The sequence below is a fragment of the Neoarius graeffei genome, chromosome 28, assembly GCF_027579695.1.
Source record: "Neoarius graeffei isolate fNeoGra1 chromosome 28, fNeoGra1.pri, whole genome shotgun sequence".
Classification (NCBI taxonomy): domain Eukaryota; kingdom Metazoa; phylum Chordata; class Actinopteri; order Siluriformes; family Ariidae; genus Neoarius; species Neoarius graeffei.
In genome coordinates this window covers 16,660,744-16,673,066 of record NC_083596.1, presented here as the reverse complement: position 1 = coordinate 16,673,066, position 12,323 = coordinate 16,660,744, and the positions used below count along the sequence as shown (strand labels likewise).

The 12,323-nt window shown below is 41.0% G+C and overlaps 1 protein-coding gene across 4 annotated transcripts in view; it reads right to left on the bottom strand.

Moving 5' to 3' along the window:
- The window catches only part of LOC132875713 (RIMS-binding protein 2-like), a 282,162-nt gene that overhangs the window by 68,939 nt on the left and 200,900 nt on the right, over positions 1 to 12,323 (bottom strand). For 3 of the 4 annotated variants that reach the window (XM_060912692.1, XM_060912693.1, XM_060912690.1), the window contains exons 12-13: positions 7,918 to 7,950; positions 665 to 842 (exon numbers count right to left, since the gene is read on the bottom strand). In XM_060912692.1, coding sequence (XP_060768675.1) covers positions 665 to 842; positions 7,918 to 7,950 — 211 coding nt within the window. The remainder of the gene's footprint in view (positions 1 to 664; positions 843 to 7,917; positions 7,951 to 12,323) is intronic. The other variant, XM_060912691.1, reaches the window with a different exon arrangement.

The window sequence follows — 12,323 nt, the reverse complement described above, 5'->3', positions numbered from 1 at the left end:
TAATCTAATATACCAAGCACCGAGAGGCTCCGGTTGAAATTATGGATTCTCTGAGGCGACTGGTATAGTATCATTTTCTGAAGAAAACAGTATTACGCCAGGTACCAAACATAATCCATACTTTCAACCGGAGTCTCTCAGTGCATGGTATATTAGATTTATATCCCTCATCAAAAGATTCCAAACTAAAAGTATTAAGATTGAATCTCGGCATAAACTCACTGGAGGCAGCCATGTTTGTTGTTTACGTCAGCGCGACCTTTGACCTGCGTATGTGCAATGTACCATGCTATCGCCTGCCTCGCTCGGCATGATCATGAGACGTAGACCTACACACACAGAAATGCTCGCGGAACCACAGCTGTGACTCGAGTCGGCCGTATAGCTTGAAGTTATGACGTCAGTTCATGGTATATCCAGGATATACCATGACTGACTCACACCATATCCATTTTTTTTTTATTTTTGATGTCACGAGATACATTGCGTAATCAGTGGTGGAACTATTTTATGTCACGTGAGCCATCCTTGACCAATCCCTGCACGGGAATTTTTTGACGAGGGATATAATGGTCATTATCTGAGGCAGAGAAATTATTATATCTAAGTGCACAATAGTGTGATAGTGGCGTGTGTGAACTAGATTAGATTAATGTCTTGTTACCGGTGTCTGTAGGCAGACTGAGGCCGTTGGGAAGTTGTGTGAGGCCGGAGCACAGCAGTCCAGGAGCTGACAGGTCGATCTTAGAGGCTTGCTGTCGGAATTTGTCCAGCTCCTGAGAGAGAAGGCTGAACTGCTCGCTCTGATTACGGCACTTCTGCTCCAGCTCCCGAACCTTCGCCTGTAAACACACACACACGCGCGCATGCACGCACAGTGAGATTCCTATTGGGATCAATGTAAAAAGGAAATTCAGGATCATATGCTATGTGAAGCAGAGCGCTGCTGGGTGTTAGCCATGACGCCTGATGACATTAGCAAATCAGAGAAGAGCAACTAATAACAAAAAAAAAAATTAGGCATATCTGAAATTGGCAACATTTTTTTTTTTTTAAATTACTGATGCCGGCTAAAACATACACTACCGTTCAAAAGTTTGGGGTCACTTTGAAATGTCCTTATTTTTGAAAGAAAAGCACTGTTCTTTTCAATGAAGATGACTTTAAACTAATCAGAAATGCACTCTATACATTGCTAATGTGGTAAATGACTATTCTAGCTGCAAATGTCTGGTTTTTGGTGCAATATCTCCATAGGTGTATAGAGGCCCATTTCCAGCAACTCTCACTCCAGTGTTCTAATGGTACAATGTGTTTGCTCATTGCCTCAGAAGGCTAATGGATGATTAGAAAACCCTTGTACAATCATGTTAGCACAGCTGAAAACAGTTGAGCTCTTTAGAGAAGCTATAAAACTGACCTTCCTTTGAGCAGATTGAGTTTCTGGAGCATCACATTAATTTGTGGGGTCGATTAAATGCTCAAAATGGCCAGAAAAATGTCTTGACTATATTTTCTATTCATTTTACAACTTATGGTGGTAAATAAAAGTGTGACTTTTCATGGAAAACACAAAATTGTCTGGGTGACCCCAAACTTTTGAACGGTAGTGTATACATGTGCATTCTACTCTACGTGCAAATATAAGTTTAAATTGCATGTGACTCATACAAGATGGGAAAGAGACTACAAGAACCACAAGCAGGAATTGCTATTATTTCACCAGCTACGAATATGTACATACAGTGCTGTGCAAAACTCTTATGCACATGCAAAGAAATGCTGTCAAGCAAAGATGTCTTCAGAAATGATGAAACTAAATGTTTCTGCATAAAATAATACCATGAAGAGCAGTAAATAGTAATACATCACACAAAGGCGATATTTGGTGTGAGACGACCCTTTGCTTTTAAAAAAAAATAGTAGTATCGGGTCCAATGAGTGCAGTTTTATGCAGAAATGAGCTGTAGGTTTTACTGAGCATCTTACAGAACCAGCCACAGTTCTTCTGGACACTTTGACTGTCACACTCGTTTTTAATTTTGCAGCAAAAATGAAAAGTGGTCTCTGATATAATATACTGCTTTCTTTACTGACATACAAACATTCTTCTGTAACATTTAATTTTGTCCTGGAAAACTAATGTTGGGAATCTAAAATGTTTTTGTACGGACTTGATGGTGTACGAGTCATCAAATAAAATCTATACACAGCACATACAGTACCAGTCAAAAGTTTGGACACACCTTCTAATTCAATGTTTTGCTTTTATTAATTAAAACACAATTCGACACAAATGTTCTTTTAGTATCATACAGTGGTGCTTGAAAGTTTGTCAATCCTTTAGAATTTTCTATATTTCTGCATAAATATGACCTAAAACATCATCAGATTTTCACACAACTCCTAAAAGTAGATAAAGAGAACCCAGTTAAACAAATGAGACAAAAATATTATACTTGGTCATTTATTTATTGAGGAAAATGATCCAATATTACATATCTGTGAGTGGCAAAAGTATGTGAACCTTTGCTTTCAGTATCTGGTGTGACCCCCTTGTGCAGCAATAACTGCAACTAAACGTTTCCGGTAACTGTTGATCAGTCCTGCACACCGGCTTGGAGGAATTTTAGCCCATTCCTCTGTACAGAACAGCTTCAACTCTGGGATGTTGGTGGGTTTCCTCACATGAACTGCTCGCTTCAGGTCCTTCCACAACATTTCGATTGGATTAAGGTCAGGACTTGACTTGGCCATTCCAAAACATTAACTTTATTCTTCTTTAACCATTCTTTGGTAGAACGACTTGTGTGCTTAGGGTTGTTGTCTTGCTGCATGACCCACCTTCTCTTGAGATTCAGTTCATGTTCTGACATTTTCCTTTAGAATTCGCTGGTATAATTCAGAATTCATTGTTCCATCAATGATGGCGGGCGGTACGGTGGTGTAGTGGTTAGCGCTGGCGCCTCACAACAAGAAGGTCTGGGTTCGAGCCCCGTGGCCGGTGAGGGCCTTTCTGTGTGGAGTTTGCATGTTCTCCCCGTGTCCGCGTGGGTTTCCTCCGGGTGCTCCGGTTTCCCCCACAGTCCAAAGACATGCAGGTTAGGTTAACTGGTGACTCTAAATTGACCGTAGGTGTGAATGTGAGTGTGAATGGTTGTCTGCGTCTATGTCTCAGCCCTGTGATGACCTGGCGACTTGTCCAGGGTGTATCCCGCTTTTCGCCCGTAGTCAGCTGGGGTAGTCAGCTGGGGTAGTCAGCTCCAGCTTGCCTGCGACCCTGTAGAACAGGATAAAGCGGCTAGAGATAATGAGATGAGATCAATGATGGCAAGCCGTCCTGGCCCAGATACAGCAAAACAGGCCCAAGCCATGATACTACCACCACCATGTTTCACAGATGGGATAAGGTTCTTATGCTGAATGCAGTGTTTTCCTTTCTCCAAACATAACGCTTCTCATTTAAACCAGAAAGTTCTATTTTGGTCTCATCCGTCCACAAAACATTTTTCCAATAGCCTTCTGGCTTGTCCACGTGATCTTTAGCAAACTGCAGACGAGCAGCAATGTTCTTTTTGGAGAGCAGTGGCTTTCTCCTTGCAACCGTGCCATGCACACCATTGTTGTTCAGTGCTCTCCTGATGGTGGACTCATGAACATTAACGTTAGCCAATGTGAGAGAGGCCTTCAGTTGCTTAGAAGTTACCCTGGGGTCCTTTGTGACCTCGCTGACTATTCCACGCCTTGCTCTTGGAGTGATCTTTGTTGGTCAACCACTCCTGGGGAGGGTAACAATGGTCTTGAATTCCCTCCATTTGTACACAATCTGTCTGACTGTGGATTGGTGGAGTCCAAAATCTTTAGAGACGGTTTTGTAACCTTTTCCAGCCTGATGAGCATCAACAACGCTTTTTCTGAGGTCCTCAGAAATCTCCTTTGTTCGTGCCATGATACACTTCCACAAACATGTGTTGTGAAGATCAGACTTTGATAGATCCCTGTTCTTTAAATAAAACAGGGTGCCCACTCACACCTGATTGTCATCCCATTGATTGAAAACACCTGACTCTAATTTCACCTTCAAATTAACTGCTAATCCTAGAGGTTCACATACTTTTGCCACTCACAGACATGTAATATTGGATCATTTTCCTCAATAAATAAATGACCAAGTATAATATTTTTGTCTCATTTGTTTAACTGGGTTCTCTTTATCTACTTTTAGGACGTGTGTGAAAATCTGATGACGTTTTCGGTCACATTTATGCAGAAATATAGACAATTCTAAAGGGTTCACAAACTTTCAAGCACCACTGTAGTTGTGATATTTATTGTCATTTTACTTTCGCAACTGTTTTTATTGAACAGTAGTAAACAAACCTGACAAAATACACTATAACAAACCAAACTATATAGTTTGTTCATCACTAAAAAAAAAAAGCTAGGGGCGTTAGCTAGCATGTTTAGCACACAGGTCCTGTGGTTAAACGTGTACAAGTGCCAAGATATCCACTAAGCTGGGATGTGTTCCACAGCCACTAAAATTTGGGGAAAATGGGAAACAAATGTGAAAAATGTGTTCATATACTACGAATCAGGTAGCCAAATCACAAAATTGTGTGTGTTTTGTTTTTAAAATCAGTTGTGCATTTTTTATTATTCTTTAGTATTACCTCAAAAACGTCTGAGTGAATATGAGGTGATCATTAGACTGTGAGAATAATGAACTGGTAGAACGATGTTCAGTTTTGGTAAATGATGAACTAAAAACAGTTGTTGATAAGAATGAACTTTCAGACAGCGAGTGAATCAAAACATTTCTCGGAGATAACAGACAGAAAGGGGCAGAAATGTGAAGCGGGAAATATGGAGAGGTTTGCAGCCATTTTGCCTTTTTGCTGAGTTTGTATTATGGGGACGTAGAAGTGCTTATATCTCAGACCGAGAGAAACTACAGCGAGTTTCACTTCCGGGACTGCGGTTCAGCTTCCTGGCAGACACTGAGCAAACAGGGCCTCATCACACACACATGCTTTTACACACAGTTCTAAAAAAAAAAAAGTCAGTTTCCTGTAAAATATCACACCTAAGTGTGTCTCACTTAAAGTACAAAATCCACATTATCATGAAGAAACTATTTAATTGGAGGGCAGGAAGAAGACTAATCATAGTTTTAATGCTCAAAATCTAACGTTTTCATCGATATTGGCTTCAAAAACCTGCCTGGACATCCATACATTTAAAAAATTATGATAATGACTAAAAACAAAATCGCAAATAGTTTTGATCTGTACTAAAATTAAGCTTATTTTTAAGCTTAGTTCAGATCAAGAGCACAAATTTTCCTTTCACATTATCCATTATAAGTCTTAACTGTGGAAGCCTCACATGTATACAACTTTGTCACATTCATTTTCCTCTAACAGCATGTCCATACGGCTTTTATTCCTCTTACATCAATTTGCCAAAAATGACATGACCCTTTTTTTCTTTTTAATCACTATTAATTTTCCACCAATTACATTCATGTATTACTTAAAGAATCACACATCATACTTTTTATCCATTTATACTGTAGTTGCATGTAACATTGTGGAACGTCTGTGAAAAATATCAGTTCCTGATATTACTTATGCTATAGCAGCTATTTAACAGTTATTCCACGAAATCGAGTTGTACATGAGCTGACAGCTGATGAGGTGCGTAGCACCGAGTTGGCTATAAGCCATGAACAACGAGATTGAGTGGAATAACTGTTTTATTCTATCCGCATTCACTGGATTTTGAGAAACGTCATTTTTATTTTTGCAAATTTGATAAATAGAAACTTTCTACAAAACGTCCGACAAAATCATTTCCGCTTAGAATGTGAACAAACCGGCAAAATGACAGTAGCAATTTGTGAAAAATGCAATAATAATAATAATTCTTGAAATAAAAAATTATAATGTTCTTACCATCAAATACTTTTATTCCATATTTGTTGCTGTTTTTGTATTTTTTGGGGTTTTGTTTTCGAGTAGAGTTTTTATTTCGTCCTCGGTTGGTTCAGCAACACGCTCTGCCATTTTGTTTTCCTCTACTCACGGTATATGAGCTGATATCCTAGTAGTAGAGTAGCCAATCAGAGCGTGTGATTGCTCATATCCAGTGAATGTGGACTGAATAATTCCTGATATTTCACTACAATGATGTCACTCCCAGTGTTTTCATGCTGACTAGACGCGCGTTGTCAAAACGACGAACCGGAAATTAAAATTCTTTTGATTAACTTGCGTTTTTTTTTTTTTTTTGTGGATGGGTCCATATAATATAAAGAACATTACAGGGTGGTGCGAAGATATGAAGTTTATCTTCTCATGCTGAAAAATATATCACTCGTTTGCTTCATGTACTCATATATATATATATATATAAAGTGCTGTCAAGCGATTAAAATATTTAATCGCGATTAATGTCGCGACTGTCATAGTTAACTCGCGATTAATCGCAATTTAATCGCACATTTTTGTCACATGAAAAACCATGTAATTCTCTTATCAGCATAAAAAAGTGAATGGGCTTGCTCACCGTTCGAACTACGGGGGTACTCGGGGGATCCAAGATCCCCTGAAACAGACATGAGATCCCTTGAAAACATGATTTGGGAAATGCTGGGGGGTCTCTAAAATATTGGCAAAATGATGTTTATTGACATAGCAATCGTGTGTAATGGGAAGCATTTGCATATCCGAAGTGACCGTGCGATGGAGATCCGCGCTCTGAGACAAGCGCAAGCACCCCCCCAAGGGAAAAAAAGGGACCCCCCAAAAATATCGGCATAGTACGAACACTGGTTGTACCAATGTTTTTTTTTTTTTATTGCAGAGCATAACACGTCTTGTCATAGTCACTGCAAAGTGGGGCTGGAGCCGCCGATGGGAAAACGAAACCTAAGCCGAGCACCGTGGCTCTTCGGGGGAGGGCAGAGGACTCTGGCTGTGCGGGGTGTGGCATCATGTCACAGAGCGTTAATCTCGCGATAAAAAAATTATCGCCGTTAAAATTGAGTCAAGTTAACGCGTTAATAACGCGACATTTTTGACAGCACTATATATATATATATATATATATATATATATATATATATATATATATATATATTCACCACTCGAAGATAAACTTCATATTTTCACGCAACTGTGTAATGTTCTTTATATTATCCCTTTTATATATATATATATATATATATATATATATAAAACTGATTACAGAACTTCAGCTAAACTCACCATACAACAGGTGATTATGTTAAAGGCAAAGCCAAAAATTGAGCTCACAGTTAAACTGCAAATGCTTGTGTACTGCTTGAAGATTTTTTTGGGGAAAGACAAAAATGCATATTGCAGGATTATGTGAATAAATGCAGGATTGGAAAGGCATTAGGCAAGAATGACTGAACTTGCTTAGTATAAGTACCTGCATGCAGTCCAATGTGTTCTGCGAGGCACACATCAGACAGTGAGAGAGAGAGAGAGAGAGAGAGAGAGAACGCGCTTCAGAATACACATGCATGTATGTCAAGTCAAAGGTCAACCAGATGAAAAAAGGCCTATGGTTAGTAGACACTGCAATCAGATTCCAGGTTTTAAAAAAAGGACCTGCTGAACAATAAGTTTATGTACAGTATCGAAGTCTCTCCAGAAGTTATATCACACAACGTTAATAATCTTTTTCAGTCAAATATTGATGATTGTTGGGGACGACCATGAGTCAGTCTGCTTGGTTGATTTCAAAAGGTGATGCAAATTTATAGAGAGACAGAGCCCTCTGGAGGGGAGAGATACTATACTTAGTCATTTAGTTTACAGCGAGAGAGAGAGAGAGAGAGAGAGAGAGGGAGAAGGGGGGGAGGACAGAATGATGGAGAAAGTTTACCAGCTCTCTCTGCAATACAAACTGGATCAACCCCTACAAATGACACAAACCTCGTTTAGACAATTAACAATAACCATTCACATCACGCACAACATTTCTACATGTAGCACACACACACACACACACACACAGTGCTTCCCCTAGAAAAAAGATTGGGTGTGGTTGGTTGTATTAATATGCATACTCATGCAATGTGCACACCGTAACTATAGTAACAGAGTACTCAATTTAGTCGTGAATCCAATTACACTGGCTAGCTAACTAAACCTGAGCATGTGATAGCGGAGCTCTTCAATGCCCGTGTAGAGCACAGCCCCATACTTTAGAGAATATGGTAATGCATCAACCTGATTTTTGATGGCTTTGACCGTACGATGAGCATATGTACGAACGACGAATGACAAACGTGTACCACCACAGGGAACCCGACTGTAAGTGCAAAGCAACGTAGCTCATAAACACTTGACCACCGGACAATGAAATTTATATCTTGATTAACATAAGATAGATGGGATTTTATCCAATGCTTATTTTAAATTTGATTTTTAAAAAAACATGGGATTATTTACTAACACGTTTTACGGAAAATATTCATGACAGTTTCATATAAAACGAGTTTGTGGCAGCGGGGGCGTGGTTAAGAGTTGGTCTGTGAACGGAGGGCGGAGTCAGGGAAGGTACGTGGCAGAATCACTACACCTGATGTTAGTTAACCTGTGTTTGTGTGTCTTCCCCAGTGACCGCGCCCTATAAAAGGAGAGAGAGAGCAGAGGAAGGGAGCTCTCTCCGCAACCAGACGACTGATGTGTGTGTGCGTGTCTGTGTGTCTGGGGGTTTGTGGTCAACTGAAAAGTGTCACAATAAAGAGTTTTGGTAACTCAGTTCTGGCCTGCCGTACTTCTGTGCTCCACCCACCCGCTCAAAGTCCTACAGAGTTAAAACAGTTTTATTAGTCCACTAGCTTGTTGGACAGTTGACAGTTTTTGTAAGAGCGATAGATGGATGTAAGCGCAGGAAGAGTTTTATTGAATGCACGCGAGCAAACAGATCCGAAACAGAAACAAAGGCAGAGTTGAAAAACAGGCAGTGGTCGACTGAGGCACACAGGGGCGCAGATACGTTTTTTGAACTGGGGGCTGGGGGGGACAAAGCTGCCAGCAAACCAACCCCAACCCCACCCCCAACATGTGTTGTCAACATGTGTTGACTTTCTAACTATGCCTGTGTGTTGCGTGAGCAGCAGTCAGGGCCCGTTTACACGAGGACGCTGTCGGGTAAAAACGACTAAATATTTTATCAGAAGTGCCTTTCGTCTACACGGGGACGGCGTTTTCGAGGCTGAAAAACGGAAAAATTTGAAAACGCCTTCCAGAGTGGATAAGTTAAAAACAGCCCCCGTTGCATATCCGTCTAAACTACCCAATACGCGAAACTCTGCTCGGATCTGCTCACGTCGGGTACGCGTTTACGTCATAGTAAGAGCATGTGTGGCAGCGGGGGCGTGGTCAAGCGCCGGTCTGTGACAGGAGGGTGGAGTCAGGGAAGGTAAGTGGCAGAATCACTACACCTGATATCAATTAACCTGTGTTTGTGTGTCTTCCCAGTGACCGCGCCCTATTTAAAGAGGGAGAGCAGAGACGCTCATCCCCAAGCTAGACGCCGGTTGCGTGTGTGTCTGTTGGTTTAAAAATCTTGTTAGACTGAAAAGTGTGGCAATAAAGCCTATTTGTAAACCTGATCTCTGTCCTGCCGTCCTCTGTGCTCCACCCACTCATATAGAACGGCTACAGCATGTCTGATTACATCGATCCAATGGACCTTCAAGCTGCTCTGGCAACCTCACGAGTAGCCATAGGCAGAGTAGTCAAAGTTTTCGCGGCGCAGATGTGCAGATCAGACAAGACGGAAGACGTTGCGCATGTGTGCAGACATAGCAGAGGTCTTTCACAGCACCACTAAGCCGCCTGGCATGCACATCCAATTGAATTCCACACATTTATGCGTCACCGTATAGACGCAGATTTCCTCCTTGAAAACGGTCGTGTAGACGCGGAAAAAAGTGAGAACGAAAACGGACTTTTGCGTTTTTGTTTCAGACCGTCCCTGTGTAAAGTGGGCCTCAGTCAACAACTCTTCGCAAAGTTTCCTTATGAAACAATATGCTCGCTGAAATTATGGCAGGGAACGCCAGATTAAACATTAAAACTGCCTTCTGAGCACTGTATCTACAGGCTACCACCGAAAGAAGGAGGCTACCAGAAAGGCATCTCTACTCCGTACGATTTTACTTTCACTACGACATTACTTTGAACAGACTATCAAAAAATTGCGAGGTGATATGATAAAGTAAGGCACAGTTTACTTACAGTCGTTGTTTTTTGAAAAAACGATGCAATCGTTTTCTGCCTTTTCGGTTTGGCACCCTTCATCATGTTGTGTTGGGGTCCTGAACTAGGAGCTGTCCCCGATATGCCTGTCAAACTTGTTGTGGGTAACCATAGCAACCTGTGCAGTCTGCGCAGCTCAACCAACCGAATATCAGTCTTTGTTTTGTTTTATGTGAGTTGTTGCAACTATGTATGCACTGCTGTGCACCTCAATAAACCGAATGGTAATTAGTCTATTGATTTTTCCGTGAGGTTTGCCTTATGCAAAGAAAGACAGCATAGACGTTTTTTCCTCCCTATAAGTGGGGGGGGGGGGGGGGGGGGGGACCGAACAAGGTGAATTTAAATCTGGGTGGGACGAATCCTACCCGTCCCACCCTCTATCTGTGCCCGTGGAGGCACAGACAGGATATTAGAGGTAATAGGGTCCAAAAACACAAATAGGGTCAAAACCAGAAAATCGATACAAAATACAAGGCTTTCGCAAAGTCTGTGTGTTACCGAGAGTCTTTCTATGTATGCGCTGTGTAACTATACATATAGTAATGATGTAAAGTGAAAGTGCTGTGTGATATCGAGGGTTTTGGTCAAGCGTCGGTTTGTAAATGGAGGGCGGGGCCAGGGAAGCCGAGTGGCAAAGTGATCACACCTATTGACACTCACCTTCCCTGGCCCCGCTCTCCATTCACAAACTGACGCTTGACCAAGCCCCTGCTGCCACATACTGGTTCACTGCTGTCCACCAGGCACCCAGCAGAGTCACACCATGATAAAGTCGTGGTGTTGTTTCTGGTGCGTGGTATGCGGCGTCAAATAAATAAATAAATAAATAAATAAATATGTATTCGTTACTGCGACGCATATCTCATTACTGATATCACTGTCACAAGACAATGCAGCAATTTACTGACGCGAAATACACGACACTACACAATTCGATGGTTCATGTGCTATAATATTATTATTCTATTCAGGTTGATTTTGTGGCCTTGCAAATATTTTGCTCATACACTCATCAGGAGCTCCGCTTTTAGGGAGTGTCAAAATATTTTATATATAAAATTTCCTTAAGATTTAGCTACACTTACACTAAGTTACACTTACTCATAACAGCTCTTTGTACTCACTCTCGAATAAAACTAATCTCACATCTATAACTGTTATAGTTATTGAGCCTCCATGTTTTAATTTTCATGTAGAACATAGCATAGTGTGGTTTATTTGTGAGAGTATGGACTTGGTGTGACTACGGGGCGCTATGTACAACATGTCTGTTCAAAAATACGGAAAGTACTTTGAAAAAAAGAGTTTATATCTTGTGCGCTAAATTCAGACGCGGCTATTCATTTTGTGCATTAAACTGACAATGAAATTTTCCATTCTGTGGACAAAAGGGAAAAAAAAACCCAATACTTCTCATTTTGTCGTAGAAAGAAACCTAAGGTTCTGTAGGCTTTGGTACATTTTTACAATGACCAGCTAAGGAGGCTATTTGTCAAAAAAGCAACCAAGAGGCCAAGGGTAACGCTGAACATTCGGTCATACTTAATACTACCACCACCATGCTTCACTGTTTTGTCAGGGTTATGAGCAGTCTTAAGCTTCCGCCAACTGTAGAGCTTTGTGCCAAGGGTCCTTTTGGGTTATCAGACCAGAGAACCTTCTTTCACATGTTTGCTGAGTCTCCAATATGGCTTTTGACAAACTCCAAACAGGATTTGACATGGCTTGCCTGACTTTGTTGAGGATCTATTTAGACTATGATTGTCCTGTGAACATTACATTACATTACACGGCATTTAGCAGACGCTCTTATCCAGAGCGACGTACAACAAGTGCAAGAGTCAGGCACATGAAGTGCTGAACTTTTAGACAAGAAAGTTCTGAACAAGTGACAGCAATACCTAGTGTAATATTCTGTTGAAGTATCAGTACTCAAACAGCCAAGGAAACAAACCAACCATATAAAGTATAACTAAATAGAGAACTCAAAATGGCTAACTCCAGGCTCGACAGTAC